This window comes from Drosophila montana, unplaced genomic scaffold (genome assembly GCF_035044405.1).
Source record: "Drosophila montana isolate Dmon_TW-CO22-7 unplaced genomic scaffold, ASM3504440v1 contig_2481_1, whole genome shotgun sequence".
Taxonomy (NCBI): domain Eukaryota; kingdom Metazoa; phylum Arthropoda; class Insecta; order Diptera; family Drosophilidae; genus Drosophila; species Drosophila montana.
Genome location: NW_026997351.1, coordinates 2,630,321 through 2,651,796, shown reverse-complemented (window position 1 = coordinate 2,651,796; position 21,476 = coordinate 2,630,321). Strand labels below are relative to the sequence as shown.

The 21,476-nt window shown below is 38.1% G+C and overlaps 1 protein-coding gene across 1 annotated transcript; it reads right to left on the bottom strand.

Annotated features, from left to right (window-relative positions):
- Positions 1 to 6,838: 6,838 nt before the first annotated feature.
- On the bottom strand, positions 6,839 to 9,452 carry LOC135428326 (protein boule-like). Its single transcript, XM_064682251.1, has 2 exons — positions 8,138 to 9,452; positions 6,839 to 7,534 (listed from the first exon to the last, which is right to left on the bottom strand). Exon 1 carries the CDS (start codon positions 8,926 to 8,928, stop codon positions 8,164 to 8,166), a length of 765 nt encoding a protein of 254 aa, XP_064538321.1. The 5' UTR covers positions 8,929 to 9,452; the 3' UTR covers positions 6,839 to 7,534; positions 8,138 to 8,163.
- Positions 9,453 to 21,476: the final 12,024 nt, after the last annotated feature.

Genomic DNA, 21,476 nt, shown 5'->3' with positions numbered 1-21,476 from the left:
TATTATGTTATTTTTTGTTTTAAACAACGGCCACAGAATCAAAAACACAACAAATACCAGAAACAAAAAATAAAACAGTTTTCATTTCATTTCATTTCAATTCATTTTATCTGTTATGCGCTTTTAATTGATGCAAGCCAACTGTCAAATAGTCGCTCGCTCTTTATGTCGTTTTGCACTTGCTCTCTCCCTTGCACACATGCGCGCACGCGCTGTTATCTTTGTGACCCTTTCCTCCTGCACGCACACACACACACACACACACACACATAAGTGCATAGACTATATTAGTGTCGCTGCACTCTGCACTTACACATGTACATACATACACATGTACATACATACACATGCACATACATACATAATAACTTAGCCGCTGCCGTCGCTGTCGCTGCCGCTGCTCAACAATTCTGATGCAGGCTCTCTGCGCTTAACCCTTAAGCTGTTGCACGCGGTTAAAGCGACCTCAGCGTACATTTGAATTATAGAAATTTATAATTTAGATAATGTCAACGGCTTTTAATAGATGATGATAGAGAAGTAAAACAAAAAGCAAAATAATCATAATCATAATAAAACTAACATAGATAAAATTTACCAAAATTCCAAATAATTCAATTAAGCAATATGATTATTTTATAAAGCATAAAAATAAATATTCATTAATAATTATTGTTATTTTTTATTCCACTAGCAATTGCCTAAGGTCGAGTTCTAGTTCTCTCGCAAAAAAACGAGCCCTAGAATTTTTTGCAGTGCTGCCATCTCATTAATATTTACAAGCTGGCAACACTGGCAGCAGACAAATTAACTGCTAGCTAAGTTGAAGAATTGGGTGTCAATTTTGACATGCATTCATTTTAATATTTTTAATTTATATTTAGTTATAGTATATTTGGCCCACATAAGTGTTAAAGTGAACAACTGCTGCTGCTTCTGGAGACACGCTGAGTACGCCTTGTGTTACATACTTGAGCTGTTTGCTTGAGCGATGACTCAGAGCGGGGCAGCAAAGCATGTCGAGATGTCGCCCCCAAATGGCTTGGCCAACGGGTCCCGGGTTAGAGGGGCCTGCCGGGGCGTCACTCAAATTAAATGCCCCGACAGTGCGCAACAGCGCGGCGACCCTTGAGCTAAACGCCAAGACTGAGACACTGAGACACTGAGCAACTGAGAAATTGAGAAACTGTGAAACTGGTTAACGCTGACGTTGCGTAAGCGGCCGCTGGACTTGCCCTCGGCCTCACCTACGCGTCGTAGGTGCCGCCGTTCTAGGGCAATGGAATGTGGACTACCTGTCAGGTGCTTGGGACATAGCCAAGGTGGATAAACAACTGTTTCGATCGATGCAAAGTCAATTGTTACATAGTGAGAAAAAATGTGGCATATAAATGTGGAAAAGATTTATGTAGTTACATTATTATTATCAATCATCTATCAATCAATCATCAATCAATCAATGAATCAATAAGTAATCAATCTATCAATCATATGCCAGTCAATCATCTGACAATCATCAATAATTTATCAATCATGAATTGATCCATCAATTATATACATACATATCAATAACCAGTCAAACAGTCAATTATCTATCAATCATCAATAAATCATGAATCAGTCATTCATCAATCTATCAATCATTTGTCAATCAGTCATCTATTAATCATCATTAATTTTTCAATCATGAAACAATCCATCAATCATCGATCAATTAATCAATCAAACAATCAAGCATCAATCACTGGTTCACGAATCTATCAATCAATAATTCAATCAATCGTTCAGTCAATCAATCATCAATCATTAACGTGCTTTCATCTGAATTTCCCTAGCATTCTTTGCGAGGGTATCAGATATGGGTCTCATGAAATTGAATTTTCCCTTAAAGACTGCGCTAGAAATCCCCATTCAGCCCCTCACCCCGCAAGTCCTCAGACTATGAATAATAATGCCAGTTCTAACGAAGGCTCTGTGAGTTGTTTTTTAGATAAGCGAATTATTTGCCAGCAAACAGAACTTCAATTTCTGGATCGAAGTAGAGAAATAGGGCATTCCATTATGTATACATATATAGATGTAGATATATCGGAAAGATTTCTGATGTGAGGCTTAAATATATATACACATATATACTATGCTGCTTTCGCCTTAGTCAAATCAGAGAAACATTATGTAACATATATATATATTTCTGTTACATCTGAATCAATCAGGCTTACAATAACAGGAATATCAATAAGTTTTCACAATAAAGAAATATTATTTTATATATTTTCTTTCAACAAAGCAACTGGAAATTGCACTATCAATTTATACCCACTTAACATGGTTATAAAAATTGTGCACATAAAGTTTGGCATTGTATTGTGAACTTTTGAACTTGCATACTTTTAGGCAGCGGCGGCGGGTCAAGCGCGACTCGAACCTTTAAAATTGAAAGCCCAGGCTCGACGACTCTTTGAATGGCACTTAACATATACATATATATGTATGTATATATAGAGATATCTGTGTGATAGGCTCTTTGAGCCTAGAAGCAAGTAACGCTTATCTCGCAGAACCCAAGCCAATTGACCTCGTTCTGCTAGCGAGAGAGAAAGAGCGAGAGAGAGAGAGAGGGAGAGAGAGACTTGGGAGACTTGAGCGTATCATGAATGGAAATTAAAACAATTGAATTGACTATAAAAGTGAATCATCCAACATATTTGAATACGTGTTTGAATGTTCACAATATATTCACATGTAAAACGGGGCTTGGCTTCTATATACATATTTCTATATATATATATACATGTGTATACGTATGCATATGTACATATATATATGTATTTATATAGATCTGTTGCGTTTCGCTTGATTTCCACATAAAGCTCTCCGATCAATTGCGGCAGCTCAGCCAAAATATATATATATATATACATATATCAAGAGAATATATACACGTGAACAATCATGCGATTTACTGCAATTGCGAATGAAATGAAAACTTTTTAATTTGTTTTTTTCACTAAACCTCATTTATGCACAACAAAAATAATAACAAAAAAAAAAACCGAAAAAAAAATCAAGTTGTTTTTGCTTCTGATAAGCGCAGAGCTCGGCGGAAAACGAATATGAAAACGAAATTGATTTCAAATTGGAATGCCACTGTATTCCAATTAGATTTTCCGTTGTACCGGTACCGTTGCCGGTCTTATAAGTCCAGCTGCGAGCGCGACGCGTTCGCGAATTTAACACAATATCAACTAAAATTGAAGTCAAGATGCCGCCGCGCATTTTCTTGGGTGGCGGTCGCTGTCGCTGTCGGCGCCGACGCCGGCGTTGACGGCAACGCCGAAGCCGACGTCGACCCGGTCACCCAGCGGACGGCGCGGACGCTGCAAACACCACACAACAAAATCAACAAAAAAAAAAACATTTAATTATATTAAATTATTATTTTTAACAAGGATTTTATTTTCGGATGGGGCCTGGATTGGATAAAAGAAGCGAGAGCAAATCCGAACTTACGCTTGGATAAGGACTAACCTTTTAATCCTCAATGGAATTTCGGAAAACTTATATAAACGCATTTAAAAAATAATTTGTCGAAATCTATTAAAGTATTAAATAGGGTTTAACTAACTTCAAATGTAAATTGCTGAGTCAACCAAAATTCTTATAAAGATAAGAAGAAAAAAAACTTCAAATTAGTTGGATGTAAAATATGTCTTAAAAAAATGCAATCAAAAAAATCAAAATCAAAAAAAATATCGTATAAAATGAAATAAAGGAAAATACATTTTAAAAAGTTAAAAAAATCTTTAAATTAGGTAGAAGTACATGAATTCAAAAAATAAAAAAAGAATAAAAACAAAATTAAAAGCAAATAAGAAACATATCAAATGTGTTTAAAGCATCGTATAAAAAAAAACTGGAAACAATAGAAAATAAATTTCAATAAGCTAACAAAATCCCAAAATTAATTAAAAGTATATGACTTGCGCAAAGAAAAAACACAAAAAATTAAAAGATAATTAAATCGATTATTAATATATAAAAATATTTTAACAAATTGAAAATCAAATAGAGAAAATATATATATATATATATATATATAAACGTGCATGCGTATATAAATATGTATATGCACTTGGAAAATAAGTTTTTGTTGCCTAGTGTAAGCAGCAGATCCACATTGGGGAGGCACAACTCAAAAGCCAAATGTGTGTAATGTACATGGACAACATGTGTCTGTCTGCGCGTTTGTGTGTGTGTGTGTGTGTGGCATGAGGTGGGGGTGGGGTGTGGCAGCGACAAAGACGCTTTTTATGCTCAACGCCGGTTGCCTAATTAAGCATAACACAACTGCGGGCGATTGGGTGTGGACAGCAACTGGGCTAGGCCTAGGGCGAGGGCGAGGGGCGGCGCCCGGAAAAGGGTTGAAAACTGCAGCTTAACCGCATAGATCCAGCTATCAACACCTGCGGCAAACAGAAGCCAAGATCGAAGTCAATTCGCAACATAATTGCGTGGATGCGACAACGGCGGGGGCGGGGGGCAGGGGTCTGGGCGGCGGCAACATCTGGACATGTGGGCTGTCCAAAGATCGGGTCGAATAAAGTAGAAGTTTATAACTGGAACGCTGCACAAATAAACAGCAGCAGAACCTGCACATTAAATGCAGCTGCATGACAACAACAGCAACAACAACAACTAGCAACAACAACATGCAACACATGCCTCATATGTGAATGCAGGGTAGCTGGAGGCTGGCAACGGGCAACTGGGCGCACACGAACCGCATGAAGAATCGCGACGGCATCGCGGCCGCTTGATCTTTGAACTAAATTAATTAAGCACAATGAACGCAATTGTTGCTCTTGTTGCTCCTGTTGTTGTTGTTGTTGTTGTTGTTGTTGTTGTTGTTGTTGTTGTACATGTACATGTTCCTGATGTTGTTGCTGTTCTTATTGGCAGCAGCGCGTCAGCAGCGCGTCAGCTGCGCCGCAGCAGCGCCGCCTGCGCCCTAAGCAAATGTATCCAGCAGAAACAGCAGCAGCAGCAAATACCCTTTGCAAGGGTCTTACACTTCTATCAACAAATATGTAACGCATAGTATATTAAATAATCTCTTAAATAATGCATCGCTAATATCTTAAAAAACTTATTTAATAACATACTAAAATATCAAGTCTGCGATTTTCCCGATCCTCAAACTGGTTCCTCAAACGAACCTTTTTTGTGCACGAAATCAATTTGCAAATATAGCAAAATTTGTTCATCTTTAAACTAGTTGACGAAGCAATTGCCAAGCCAGGGCAATGCTTCGAACTCTGAACCGATCTAACGCAAATATTGAGGCCAGGCAACGACTTGAACCGTCAAGTGAACCGGTGCAAACGTTTGCTGTTTACTGGTTCACAGCCTTGTTTCAACATTTAGGAATTCGCTGAAAGCAGTGTATATGCGCGTCGGTGTTGACCAAATAGCTGCACATAGCGAGCTTAGAAACAAGCGTACAAAATATAGAAGTAAAAACCATATAGAAAAAGTATAGATATATAGATATATAGATATATAGATATATAGATATATAGGTATATAGATATATAGATATATAGATATGCAGATATATAGATATATAGATATATAGATATATAGATATATAGATATATAGATATATAGATATATAGATATATAGATATATAGATATATAGATATATAGGTATATGGATATATAGATAAAAATATATAAACAAGTTAAAATATATATATATCCATATTTATATAGTAAGGAGAACAACGAACCTTGTTTCGCTCACCTTAAGCTAGTTTTTTTATGACAATTTTCAATAAAAAAAATGCAATCTATATAAAATTCAATCAATTGTATTATCATAGTTTCGTTTATACAAATCAGATTATTTTTTATTTTCAAGGCAAATAATATTTCCATATATATATGAAAAACATTTGGTTTTGAGTTGAACCAGTGACTTTTTTAAATATGGTGCGAATCAGGACTATACAAAATTAGAATTTTGGGTGAATTTCAAGTAATTGTGTTCACATTTGAGCACGAGTGCTTCTTGTTGCAGCTATACCCTAACTGTGCTCAGGGTATGCTCAGCGAAATCAAATAGCATGCTACAATATATTTTTTTTTTCGATTTTTTTTATATTTTTTCTTATAGCATAGCTCCAATATAGTATAAAACTTAAAATTTTGTTAAACAATTGATTGTACACACACATAACCTAACAAATTTGGAGACCTTGGCCGAAAATGGGGGATTTCTAATACAAAAATGATCACGCTTCATAATTTGGGGGTCTTGTGTAGAATTTGTAGAGCTTTTCACCTATGTAATATATACACATATATATATATATAAAAAATATATATATATATATGTATGCTAAACTGGAAGTCGAAACATTGATAGCCGAGTATGCGTTTTGTTCTTGACTTAAATGGGTGCAATTGGGTTCTAGACGAATATTTAAGCTACAATTGAAGCACAGGGCAAAAGGGGTGGGGTCGGTGTATTTGGTGTGTAGTGTGGCATATATACAGGGATATATATAAAGATATATATATATATATATATATGTACGTATGTATGTTGGATATGGCAAAGTGGGTTAGTTAACCGAATGCCACCGAGCATATCCAAGGGAATTACTAAGCGTATGCCACATATACGAGATGTGTGTGTGAGAGTGTGTGTGTGAGAGTGTGTGTGTGAGTGTGTGTGTGTGAGTGTGTGTGTGTGAGAGTGTGTGTGTGTGAGAGTGTGTGTGTGTGAGAGTGTGTGTGTGAGAGTGTGTGTGTAAGAGTGTGTGTGTGAGAGTGTGTGTGTGAGAGTGTGTGTGTGAGAGTGTGTGTGTGAGAGTGTGTGTGTGAGAGTGTGTGTGTGAGAGTGTGTGTGTGAGAGTGTGTGTGTGAGAGTGTGTGTGTGAGAGTGTGTGTGTGAGAGTGTGTGTGTGAGAGTGTGTGTGTGAGTGTGTGTGACTGTATGTGAGTGTATGTAAGGGTTTGCATGCCTATAAGTATGCCTGTATGTGTGTGTGTGTGTGTGTGTGTGTGTGTGTGTGTGTGTGTGTGTGTGTGTGTGTGTGTGTGTGTGTGAGTGTGTGTGAGTGTGTGTGTGTGCATATCTGTGTGTCTATCTGTTTGTCTGTATTGCTTCAATATCTGCGGTATCTTCAGTCTATTCTGTCTATATATCTGTTTGATTTGCCCCCGATTGCGCCTAAATATTCTAACCTCACTTGACAAACACATATATATATATATATATATATACATACAGACATATATATATACATATATAACGACACAGTTGCGCAGCTGCTGTTGGTTTCTTATTGTAGTGTATGTTTTCTTCGTTGTTAGTCGCTCATCTTGAAGTGTTCGCCGTTTATTCTGGCATGGGTATTATGTCTGCTTCTTCTTCTTCATCTTCATCATCATCTTCTTCTGTTTGTTTCATTTACTTCCATTTTGTTGAATCCAGTTGTTGGTTTTGTATTGCACGAGGAGTAGCTGCAGGGATTTAGTTACAGTTGCCAATTAAGTGCATTTACTTAATTCCAATCGCAATTACTTCAGTAATTTTGGAGACAGCCGCGAAATAATCATTCCGAAAGAGCCTCAGCATTAACTTTTCGGCCGATTCTGCCTATGGCTGCTTTATGATATAGTTATCCGACGATAAAAAAGAATTTACTGATATAAAACAAAAGCTAAGAGCTTAATTCTCGACCAAAATAGCAGCTAAATGATATAGTAGTTCGATCTGGCTAATAGAAAGATGAATCTATGCAGTGAGAGTAGACAGACGGAGGGAGAAACTGACCTGACTATATCAACGCGACTGTTCAGGAATATATAGATATATATATCCGTATATGTAACTTAGATGGCTTCTTTGCTGAAGATTAACTGATCATACAACATAAGCGAAAAGAATTTGCCAATTAAAATCAAATTTCTGAAGTAATTGCAATGACTTTCGTAATTACTTGCGAGTAATTACTTGCAATTACTGAAATGTAAATATAGAAAAGATATGTATATATATATGTGCCCTAGGCTGTCTGTTGGATTAGTGAAGTAATCGTTGGAATTGGGAATTAAGATATTTACAGATCTAGCATGCACGCCACATTTGACTAGGATGAGCGCCAGCTGCTGCTGTTGGTCCCATCAAACTCCCAGGCGGTCTGCTGCGGTATCGATGTCTGCGAATTGGATGCCTGCGGATCCTGATAATAGTTCTGGGGCCAAACGGCTGGCACATTAACCGGCACACTATAGTATTGGTAGACTGGCTGGTATTGGACGCCGGCCGGCGCCTGCTGATATATGGTGGGCATGGCGGCGGTAGTGTATTCGGCAACTGGGGCAGCCGGTCCATATGTGGCGGTGGCATATTGCTCGATGGGTATTGTGTTGACCGTCGGCGGCGGCGGTGGCGGCGCCTGTGTGGTAAAGTACACGGTGCCGTTTGTCTCGATGATCGGCTGCAACTTGGGCCGAATCGGTTGCTTCTTGAAGGCCGGCGCAATGTTCAGGCGGCGATTGCGCAAGATGACGCATTTGCCAACCGACTGGAGGCGCTGCGCCTCCTCGTCTGTCTCGAAGGTGACGAAGCCGTAGCCCTTGTTGAAGCCATCCTGATCGACAATAATCTTGGTGCTGCGCACCGTCCCATACGCACTGAACGCGATCATCAGATCCGATTCGGTTGTGTCGCGACTAATGCCGCCAACAAAGACGCGATTCGGTATCACAGTGCCGTAGATGGGCTCCGCCGGTGGCGTCTCCACGGCCACGGCGGGCATCGCCACAGCTGGCTGCGATGCCTGTGCGGTTGCCAGGGTCAGTTTCGGTGCAACCGGTCCAGCCGTCGACTGTTGCAGCTGTGTCGATGTCATCCTCTGATGATAGTTAATACCAAATGGCTGAATCTTGAGGCTGCTTGCGATTATTTGTGGATTCAAGCCAAAATTTGTGGCTTCGGGATAGTTTTGGGTTTGCCACACAATTGAGCCCGTTTTTGCACTTTAGTTTTTCTATTTGTTTCGCTTACCGCTTGCAATTAACAAGATCCTCTGCTAGCTTATACATATATCAGTACAACAATATACCGCGATGATTCTCAATTGAATTACGGGTGGGTGGGGGTTCGGGGTAGTTAGGGAGGGATCGCTTGGTGGGTGGCAGGGGCTAGGGGTGGTATTTGGGGGGAGGGGGGGTTAACAACGTCCAATGATTCCGTCTCCCTTCTCGCTTTGGCGATCGATGATGAACTTCTTAATTGGGCGTCTTTTATACCTTTTTCTACTTATTATAACGGTTAGCTAGTTAACTATCTTTCAAACGAGTTTCAAAAAATCGAGAATTTCAAAAATTGAGAATTTCCAAAATACCTCATTTGTTAAAATACAAATTTGAAATGAATATCATAACACCTGACCTTAAAGCAAATGCGACAATGATGTTTACAAAACACACACACACCCACACACACACACACACACACACACACATAGACATACATACATATGTGTCTGGATTTATAAAGTTCAAGACACTTTGATTTCATTTTGGGGAGGAAGGGGCAGGACTGTCAAGGGGCTTTCGCTAAGAAATTAAGCAATTTTCAGAAAAAGTCATTGTCAAAAAACGTATATATATAAGAAGAAGAAGATACATATATATTAAATAGTTCAAGATACTTTGTTTTCACTTTTTCTCTTCAATTCTTTCAACTTTAAAAATGGCCGCACAAATGAAGAAAATATCAAAAAAATTCTTTAAAAGAAATCAAAGTATGTATGTATAAGAAGAAGAAGAAAAAGAATATATATATACATATTAAGTTCAAGATACTTTATTTTCATATGGAACAGGAGGGGGGCGACTGTCAAGGGGTTTCCCTTTAATTCTTTCCATTTTCAAAATGGCAAATGATGGAATTTTTAGAAAAAGTCATTGAAAAAATAATATATATATATATATATATATATATATACTTTCAAGGTGCTTTTCCTTTGATAAAGAATAAAGAAAGGCGCGCAACATTTTCTATACGAAACCCTTACCCTATACACTCACTCGGAAAGCGTATTCCACATTCGATTTCGAGACGTTAAAGAAAAACTTATATAAAAATTAATTTATTTTTTGCTCTCAATTTCCGTTGTTTCTGCGGGTCGTACAGCAAAAGGGCTGTCTCCGGGGTACCCAGTAAATCCAAGTACCAGATATGCCTGCTAAACGAAGCTGACTGCGACACGAAGTCGCGGTCGCGGTCGCCGTCGCAGTCGCTGCTTTGCAATTGCGCTGCAAGAGGCCAATAAGAATGTCATTTGGACATGATTATGATTATGATTGTTGTGCCTCGCTTCTTTAATGAATTTTATTAAGCGCAACAGCAGCCACCACCAAGCGACCCACAGCCAGTTGTGGCAGTTGCAAGAAGTCTGATTGGAGTTGCCAGTTGGGAGTTGTGTGGAAGCGAGACAGCCGCGTGGCAGCTTCGCTTTGTCAGTGCCTCAAAATAAACAGAAATCATCATCATTTTTTCATTTTCTAGATGACAGCCAGTTTTTAATGAGTCGATGACTCATCGCAGCACGAGCAGAGAATCAGTAAAAGTCCAAGAAATCGCTCTGGCCAATGTCTGATAAGAACTCAACGTAACTGATAAAAGTTAACAGTGATCTTTGGAATTACTTAATGGCAATTCATGTGTGCTCAGTGGGTCACTTTTCGCTCAGCTAATCTCAGGCGGAAAATAACCTGAACCTGAGGATGCTGCAAGTGCCGAGGAGAGGCGAAAAGTTGTATATTTACAAATGAATCAACGAATATATCATCTTGCAATACAATAATGTAAAAGCTTATTCAAGAAGAAGACAGAGCTATAAGGAATGCATATATATGTATACCTATATACAATACTAGCGGGTATAACCCGGCCTTGCCCGTGGCACGTATGTTATAAAATCAATGCTTTCAAAAAGCTTTGAAAATGATTTTGAAACTGATCGGACGGGAATCAAACAACTTTTATGCAAATCGGACAAAACTTAAAATTCACCAAAAAAAATCTTTAAAATGCATTTTCCACCGAAGGAGTTGAAATTTTGCGAAAAATGTGAAGTACGTCTCAAATGATTTTTCTTATAGATCTTTGGAAATAAATTTGAACACAAAACTTCACCCACCAAATCTTTGACCCCCATTTCCACCAAAGAGGGAACGGATTTTTCGAAAAGTGTGAAACACCCCTCAAATGAATTTGAACAAAGATCTTCGAAAATAAGTTTGGGGCCGATCGGTTGGTAAACAAAAAAGTTACATACGTTTTTCGCGATTTTTCCACACTTGCGGGTGGAATTTCTCGAAACAGTGAAAATTTCAGCTTCCTAGCTCTTACGGTGTGGGCTGTGCGCTTATCACCAATCAGTCAGTCAGTCAGTCAGTCAGTCAGTCAGTCAGTCATTCAGTCAGTCAGGACAAACAGTTTTATATATAGAGATATACATTATTATATCGCATAATATATATATAAAAAAACCTAATAAAATATATATAGTAGATAATTGTTAATTACATTTTATATTATTATTATTTTATATTAAAAATATATTTTGCACGTTGTGAGGCCAATTTTGCTATATTATTGCTAATTCATTTCCATTATTTACGATTTTTTTTTTGGCTTCTTCTTTTGTCTCAAATTAAAAGTAAGTCAAGTAATTTTTTCATGGCATTATGAAATTTAATATATAAATTAAATGAATTTAATTGCTATTAAGAAGTTTGACTTAAAATTATAATATAAATGTGTATAAAATAAATAATTATAGATATTTATAGAGCCATGTGAATCACAGCAACAAAATAAATGTGAATATTGTGTATATTGAGCTTTTTCAACTTGCCACAAGAAATTCTTCAGAAGTACGCGATTCATATGCACACACACACACACACACACATGTATATATCTACATATGTACATATATACACACATATATGTATGTATAGTTCGGTGTGTGCAATGGCAGCTCAAGTGTCAATCAAGTGGCTACTTGTGTTGCATTAACAGAGATAATAAAAAAATTATAAAAAACAAAAGAGAAATTTGTGTGCAGCAAAAAGTGTCAAGCAAATCAGAGCGAGAAAATGAACTGCATAAATAAAGTCAAATGGAAATGGAAATGGAAATAATGCATAATGCACATGTGCCTATGTGTGTGTGTGTGTGTGTGTGTAATTGTGACGCTATGCAAACTGATGACAAAATTGCTTTACGCGCACGACTTTTCAAATTGCATTAACAGCGACTGCGACGGCGACGCTGACTGCGGCAGCGACGTCAACGAAGCTGATAAAGCTGCCGCTGCCGCTGCTGCTGCTGCGCTGTGCAATGCGTTTTTCTCAGATTTGCAATAAACTCTATCGCTGTGTACTTTACGCCATTTGCTGGAAAACAGCGCGCGGCGTTGTGGCAGCGATAGTTGCGGGCGGCAAAAAACGCATGCAAAACGCGTGCGCAGCACGTCGACTGCCAAACGCGATTAGTCACACAGCTGCCGCAAGCCCCAAAGTCAGCAAAACAAAGAGCAGCAACAGTTGCCGCAACAAGAAGAAGAAGAAGAAGAAGAAGAACAACAACAGCAACAACAAAAGCGAGCAGCAAAGCAAAACACGCAATGCGCAACATGCGCAATGCATTTTCATGTTGCATCAGTGCACAGCACATATGAGTGTGTGTGTGTGTGTGGCGGGCGCAGCGAGGGGGGTGGGGGGGATAGTTGGCGAGCGGGTGGTGCACACAATGCAAGCCACTGTGCGGTTGGGCGCTTCTTTGCAATCAATTTTTTTCTATTTTTATTTTTTATTTTTTTCCAACGATTACACATTTCCGAAATTTTGTTGATTTATTTGATTTAATTGCACGCGAACGTCATTTATCATATTACAACACTCATTTGCAGTGTTGACAAGTGCTTTTACATAATCAGCCTAATTATCTAGCGGAGGAGCGTATGTGCAAGCGAAATAAATAAATTAATTAAATATATAATAGTAATAATAATAATAATAATAATATGATTTCAATGAAAATAAGAATAATAATAATAAAAAAGTAAATTCAATAATAATAATAATAATAATAATAAAAAAATAGTAATAATAATATATTAATAATAATATTTTTACTAAGAATAATAATAATAACATTAATAAAAATATTAATAATAATATTATTAAGAAGAATAATAACAATAATAATAATGATAATCACCATGTTTAGTTATTTTAGATTTTAGGTACTTTTAATTAATCTCCTATCGCCAATAAACGAATTCTTATTATGATCGGAAAATTTTAGATATTAAAAAAACAATCAGTTTACTCAATGTTTTTATCTGCCATGACTTTTCGAACTCTTATACATTTCCGCATTTCCACGTTTCACTCTACCAAAATATCATATATCATCGTGCCATAAAATAGTTATCATCAGACTTATAGAGATTGGATTTCTTTTAAGATTTTTTTTTTTTTTAAATTAAAACTGTGTAAGAAGTGTAAGAATTAAAAGAACGAAACGATAATTTGGTTCTGTTTGGGAACCGTAACGCCTTTTATATCATATTTTGTATCTCCATAGTTCTTCAAATTCCGGAGATTCCCACAGTACAAAAGTTAATTTAAGCTCCGCTTTAAATTAAATTTGTTAACCGATGCCAAAAGCCATTGAGATCATTTGGAAAACACTTCAATTTGGGAACAATACCTCGCATTAACACGGAAACGTGTTTCGGTTTCACTTTCTCTCGACGACTATGCAAATTTGTCGGGCCCAACAACACGACAGCACGACTTATAAAGAGACAATAAAGACGAGTCGGAAAAGGCATGCAGTGAAATTTTCAATAGCCCTCAGAATGCTCAGCAAAACATATATCATATATCATATATCATCTGTATCTGAGTAAGATCAAGTATTCGCAGTTGAGAAGAAACAACAACAGACGACTTCCATATAACTTCTTCCTCTAATAGGAAAATGAGGAAATGAGAAAAATCTTCTTTTTGATGGACGTAACTAAAATAACATAAAGTTCCTATGCTTTCTACCACGCTCTTTAAGTTTGAAAACTGATTCATTTCATTGTAAGAATAGCCTGTAATAGATGGATGAGCTGTCATATGAACGAATCAAGGATCCAATTCCAATGCACAACTAAGTCCCCAAATCGAAGCCCAGAAAGGAACATGGATGTAAGTACAAGATGGCTATATAAGATTTGGTTGTTCGCATCCAAACCCAAGTTCGAACTAACCATATTTGACCATTTTTGATAACTTTAATTTTGGTATATTTGCCAAGAGTCTCATTTTTCATATCAAATGTAGTTTGGGAGAAAGAATAAATAAAACTTCACGATGATCAAAAATAAAAAAAGAACAAAGTTTAAATTTAAAATTAAAAAAAAACCAAGCGTGTTTCAAAACAAGAGCTTGGTTTTGAGCTAGTTTCCGGAACCGAACCTTAAAGTAACGCGTTGGTTGAAGCAATGAACTGAACCACAGACCAGCACAATTTTATCTGAAATATATGTAACTTTCTTATATATAGCAATATCGTACGTTTGCGTTAATCAAACCGCATTGCGATGCTTAAATTAAGCTTAGGTTCCTTTGCCTGGATACGGTTACCACAACTTAAGCCATTTTAATTTAATATAGCTTATAAAATCTTGATATAAATAGCTCTCGAAACACAAATTCTTACATATTTCTCAACACTGGAATATCCCAATGCAAGTTTCAAAAGCCCTTAAATAGAGTAAACAAAATCAATATATATATATATTCGAAGAGAAATTCGTATAAACAAGGCAAAAGATTTCCGGAAACGAGGAACACATAATATAAATGTAATAAATATTTATTAATGCAGAAATAAAATATCTTCTGTTTATACAAGGACTTCTACTCTTCTATTTATACAAAAGACTCAACTCTTTGTCATATAAGCATAAATAAACGGATTTCATGTTTCTAACAAGCCAGAAAACTGATCTTCAACCGAACCGGTTCGCAAAATAGGATTCCAATTTAGTTTTAACTATGAGCTGAAACTTAAACGAAATTGATATTAATCAAAATAAATAACTTTTTCGGGAGAGGCAAAGCATGAATAACTTGTTACCCAAACATTGGATATATCTAACCATATTTGGCAGATGCCAAAGTGGGGAGAGATTCGAATGTAGCCCGCGAGTTCTATACGAAAATATCCACGGCTTAAAATATTTTCAGTAGAACGGGCAATTTGCAGCTAAAAGTTAAATTATTTCTTAAACAATTTTATTATATGTTATAAAACAAGGTTTGGCACACAGCATGGATTCAGGAATGTTTAAGTCCTGGCTCATGAACGGAACCTGAGACCAGGAAATTGTTGCGAACCACTGATTCTTTTATTTTTTGGGTTTGCAGCCCTGTTGAACACGGCGAAGAGCTGGCATGTTCATACACAAGGTTAAGAGAACTCCTATGAGTTCTTATACATACATATGTATATGAAATTATAAATACTTCTTGACCCCTCAATACCTAAATTTGTTGTATTTGTTTTCTAACTGTCTTACTTACCGTCTGACGCCTAAACATGTTGTCTCCGGCATTGAGATTGTGCATGGAACTGGCTCTCAATTTGCAGTCGATCGCTTTGCTGGCATCCTCGCACTCGGTGCAGACATCGGGCGTAGGGGTTACCCGGAGCAGGGGTGGGGCGGAGCTGATGGCCACACTGCTCTTGTTGTTGTTGTAGTAGTTGTTGTTGTTGTTGTGGTTGTGGTTGTTGTTTTGGCTATTGCTGCTGCTGCTGCTGCTGCTGTAGTAGTTGTTGTTGCTGTTGTTGCTGTTGTTGCTGTGCTTGCTATTTGCGCTGAACACCTGCGATATGCTGCGAAAGATGGTGCGATATCCCCTCTTATGCTCTGCATCCCCGGCCATGGCTAGTCAGAGTCTTCTTCTTCGATCCTCAATTCATAGCAGTTCTTTTTTTATATTCTCTTTTCTTCTTCTCCTGCTGCTGCTGCTGCTGCTGTAGTTGTTGTTGTTGTTGTTATTACGTGTAGAGCACACCCACACACAGACACAGACACACACAGAAAGAAGCACACATACGCGACGCGACGCGAGCGTTTCTCTTGCTGCTCATTTGCTCATGAGCAGCAGCTGCCAACTGAATATCTTGGCCTTTGTTTTTCGGCTGTCAAGTTGCCAACACCAGCAGCAAGAACAACAACAACACGAGCGACACCTTCAAGACTGCGACTGCAGCGGCGACAGCGGCTCACAACTCTTATCGGCAAACGGCTGATAAGCTGTGTGTAGTTTTAACGGTAGTTTATTCGGCGTTTGCAGCAAAATCAATAAAAGAAAGACCAAAAAGAAAAAAAAACAAAAACAAAACGCCGCTCGTCACTGGACATTCAGGCGCGGAGGTGGACGGAATCAGATGCGGACTGCTCGGACTTGTTCCAGACGACCAACTAAAGAGCACAACTAGAGACCGCATAGGCGCCAGCCGCAGTCGACGCTGGCGTTGGCAGCGACTGCGACGGCACGTCACCGTTGTTGCAATCGTTTTTTTTTTATTTATTTATTTATTTTTATTTGAATTCTTTTTGTGTTTTACTATTTAATTTTTTTTTCTTTTTTTGTTTTGTATTGTGTGTGCTTTATAACATTGTTGTTTTTCTTGTTGTTGTTGTTGTTGTTGTGGAGGTGCTTCTAGGTGTACAGTGGTGCAATATTTATTGGTTTTCGCCGCGCAGCAAGTGTGTGTGTGTGCGTGCGCGCTTTGACGCAGATTGAGGGCGTGTGTGAATTATTAGGTTGTTAAATCATCATTCGATTAGATTAAAAAAAAAAACAAAGGTTAGATTTTGAACTACAATTGCGATTTCTTTCACTCACATTGGCGTTTAACGTCTTTAATTGTATGCCCTTGCAAGGTACCTACATATATACATACATATAAAGGAAAACATCTCAGTTCACAAAATTTGCTTTCTGAAGATATTTTAAGCAGTTTAATTATTCATGCAGAGCTGTAAATTTTGTATACTGTTATTGAAAAACGAGAAATATTGTAAAATTAACAAATTCCTGTTTGAATTTGCATTTCATCAAGCCTCGTATTGTATGTTATGCTAAATTCTTCTCAAACACAATGAACTTGTTCAACAATAGTCTCGAAAATTGGTATGAACAAATATAAGAAGCGAAAACAAATTGCTTTCGCCGCGATATTTGACAGCTGCGACAGCTTTAAGCTGAACTGATTGAATGCTAAACGTGGCCTTTCACCGCAAGATTTCCAGTGTAACAAATCGTCTGTTGACCACTGTGCCGCTAATGTTTTACACATTGCGGGTGTTTATCAATGCCTACGGTTATTGCCGCCTATCGCAACGTACCCTTACGTCATGTGTGAGTACTGGCTCTCGCTCTCTCTCTTTCTCTCTCTCTCTCTCTCTCTCTCTCTTTCTCTCTCCCTTTCTCTCTTTCTGTCCCTGTGTGTGTTTGTGTGGGTTTAAATTGATGTCGGGCACTTGATTTGTTTTCGTTTGCAGACCACAGTGTGGCCAACGCTTACTCATTTGGCCATAGCGCTAGCTGGCGTTCAAGAATCTCCGTAAATCCGTTAACGGTTTGCTGTGACAATTGCCAATTGCAATTCGCAATTGCAATTCGCAGTTGCACTTACAGTTCGCAATTGTCGCGCGCGTCACGTACGCGTTTTAATTAAATGCCACTGAGCCGCCCGCTCTGCTGGAATTGTTTAAACCGCGCGCTCTGAATCTGAAAACGAAATCAAAGCAACGAATCGCGACGACAACAACAACAAAAAAAACAAAAAAAAAACAACGACAAGCGACGGTGACTGCGACGGCGACGGCGACGGCAACGATGAAGCCACTTGGCGGCTTCCCGGTTGACAGAAGACTAACCGACTAAAGCTGGCCCGAAAGGCAGCCGCACAAAATCCAAAATCCGAAAATCAAAATGAAAATAAAAACCAAAGCACAAAACAATAAACACAAAATAGATGTAACCAAAGCTGAAGAAACTGGCGAACTGGCGAACTGGCGAGCTGGCGAGCTGGCGAACTGACGAGCTGGCTAACTGAAAACGCCGGCAGAAGCAACGGCAGAGCCCGCGGCAGAACGGTCACACCCCTTGTCGAGCTGCCCCCGCAAAAAGGCGACAACGACCACACGATGACTTTTGAATAATATTTACATTTATTGTATGCATGTATGTATGGGTGTGTGCGCGTGCAAGTGTGTGTGTGTGTGCGTGTGTGTGTGTGTGCCACGGTTTCACGCAGGCAGCCCAAGAAGCGAGCCGCGCTGTTAACGTGCGCAAAACAAACGAACAAAAGCTACAGCTGCACGCGTCTTAGGGCCGGCAGAGTGTCGCGGCAGAGGCGTGCAGCGGGGGGCGATGCGCCAGACACAGACCTCACACAAAATATAAATGACGAAATTATAGCAGCGGCAACAGTAACTACTTAGTTTATAAACAATGCACATTAAAATGTGTGGCAGAAGCACAAACGAAAACGACAGCAAAAACACAATAAACAGAAGCGCTAGCGAAACGCGCGCGACTTTTGCACGTGTTATTCGAAAGCAAGCCGAAGACATCTAGTTGTGTATGTGTGTGTGCATGTGAGTGTGTGTGTGTGTGATCAAATGAATACGAGTCAGTGCCAAATGTGGGTCGTGACTTCTTTGAATAAATCCGAAAATAAGTGCAAAAGTGAATACAATTTCTGATTGCATTATGAATTTTCAGTTTTAAATATCTCTATATATAAAACTGTTTGTCCTCACTGACTGACTGACTGACTGACTGACTGACTGACTGTCTGACTGACTGACTGATTGGTGACCAAAGCACAGTCCAAACCGTAAGAGCTAGGAAGTTGAAATTTTGATTGTAGTAATTACCTTATGCGATGAAGATGCACGTTAAGACGGGGTTTCGGGATATTCCACCCGCATGTGTGGAAAAAGCGCGAAAGAAGTTAGTATGAAACTTTTTTGTTTACCATCCGACCGGGCCCAAACTCATTTTCAAAGATCTATGTTCAAATTCATTGAAGGTGTGTTTCACACTTTTCGAAAAAATGCATTTCTCCTTTGTGGAAATATGGGTCAAAGATTTGGTGGGTGACGTTTTGCGCTGATAACTCGATCAAATCTTATCCGATTTCCACGTGGCTTGGCTCTTTGTGTATTAATACTGATTATTAAATATTGAATATAGGATATATCCTCAAACAAACTTTAACTGAACAAGTATGCAGTAGTTCGGCTAAGAAAGTGCGACATGCACAACTCAAGCTTGGAGGATTCGAATCCGTTTATGTTGTGTATGAAAAAAGGGACACAGAGAAAATCAAAGCAGCCTTTGGCTCTCGGGATTCTCAGCAGCCGACGAGCCTATTGTCAACACATGAACAGAGCTCATATATCTCCAAGTCTCGACACGCATAACAGCTCGAAATCTGTATATTATCAGTCTTAATTAATACGAAAAAAAAGAACATAAATTTTTGGTTATTTTTGTATAAACATTTTTGTTGTTGTTGATTTTCTTTGCATACCATTTTGAAAACATGTTTAAGGTAATGTCTGAAGCATTGGCGGAGTTTAAAATGATCTTTGATATATTGGACTGGGGCAATACCGGCTTCCTGACGGCCCAACAGCTGAGCGCAATTATGAAGCAATACGGTTACAATCACAACGAGGAGGAGGTTCAACAGATGATCGATGTGGTCGACTGCGATGGCACCGGGCACATGGGCTTCTCCACCTTCTGTGCCGCCCTCTGCGCCTCGATGACCATAACGAAGTCATCGAGATCATTGTAGGCGGCATCCACAAAAAACCAAAAAACCAAAAAACAAAAACGAATAATGCAAAAAACAAAAAGAAAGTGAAGAAATGGTTCCATTCACAAACGAACGTTGCTCAAAATCCGTGACGTTGTAAAATTATCGTCTGTATGCTCAGAATTATCAATTGGATGCTAAAGTGCTCTGCTGTTTTATCTTCAAGTTCTCGTCAATAATAAATCTTTTGGCATTTTGAAAACTAAACCCAACCGACTATTATTTCCTTCCTTAGAGCTGTACTTAGATTTCAGGTACGGTGGGGCCTCATAACAACGAAAAGTACCCTATAAAGCACCTCTTCAAACTAACAAACTGTTCTAACTAAAGAATTTTGAACTCGTATGAACTGATCTAGCCTGAATACCGAGTTCTAAAATCCATTACTAAGCCGTTTTTCAATCCCATTTCTTGGAACCCATCGAGAATATTATTGCAAGGTCACAATTCAAGGTCAAATACTTTTAAAGAAGACAACATGATTCCAATATTTATATATTAATTATATACTTAAATGAATACTTAGTTAACTTAATTACTTTACAACTTAACTAGCGATCGATAATCATGATCTTGTTTTGAAATTTTTTTTTTGTTCTTAAAGATCTATTTTATGGAACTTACCAGCTTTTAGCTCCGAATACTTGGCACAATATTTAAATTGGGTTGGATAAACGCAGTTGCTTTGCCTGGAAAATTTGAGTTTTTGTGTGAAAAACTTTCCTTTTTGAGATATTTCAAAAGAAAACATACCATAGATAACAATACTCCACTTTGTTGATTCAAGCCTTGCTTTATTTCGAGATCTCGTTGAAGGCAGCTTAATAGACGAATTGCTCAATCGGCAACTACAGCCGAACAATTGGACTCCACGTACTTCTCAATGGGCAACATGTTGCGGCATTTCCCCCCATTTTCCGTTTCTTTCATATCAGTTCTCATTAGCCAAAGACTCCACTTACAGCAGCACATTAACAGCAAATAACTTTATGTATATATAATATATATCGGACTATAATTATGTCAACAGATATATCTACCTATATATAAACTTAGAACATATAAGAGCAGCATTTCCAACTATTTTCCATCTATCTATAATACTTCTAGGCGGTTCTCATAAGCCCCCAATATCACAACGAACAGTACAAAGTATTTAAAGATCATGTCGTTAAGAAGCTAAGATCGATACATATCGATACATGAATATTGTCTGGCATACTTCTTCAAGAGTTGCTTTCACAGCAAACATCTTAAAGAATATGAAATATATATAAAAAAAATATCTCTATCTATATCTTTATATATAAACATAGAATAGATATGATATCGGCATCTCGTTAGCCTAAAGATATTTACCTAAGATCGATATATATCGATACATGAATGTTGCCTGGCATACTTCTTCAAGAGTTGCTTTCACAGTAAACAGCTTAAAGAATATGAAATATATATAAAAGATATATCTATCTA

Bases quoted from the DNA above. Each gene is read 5' to 3' on its own strand.
- LOC135428326 (XM_064682251.1), bottom strand. From the start codon at position 8,928: ATGACATCGACACAGCTGCAACAGTCGACGGCTGGACCGGTTGCACCG.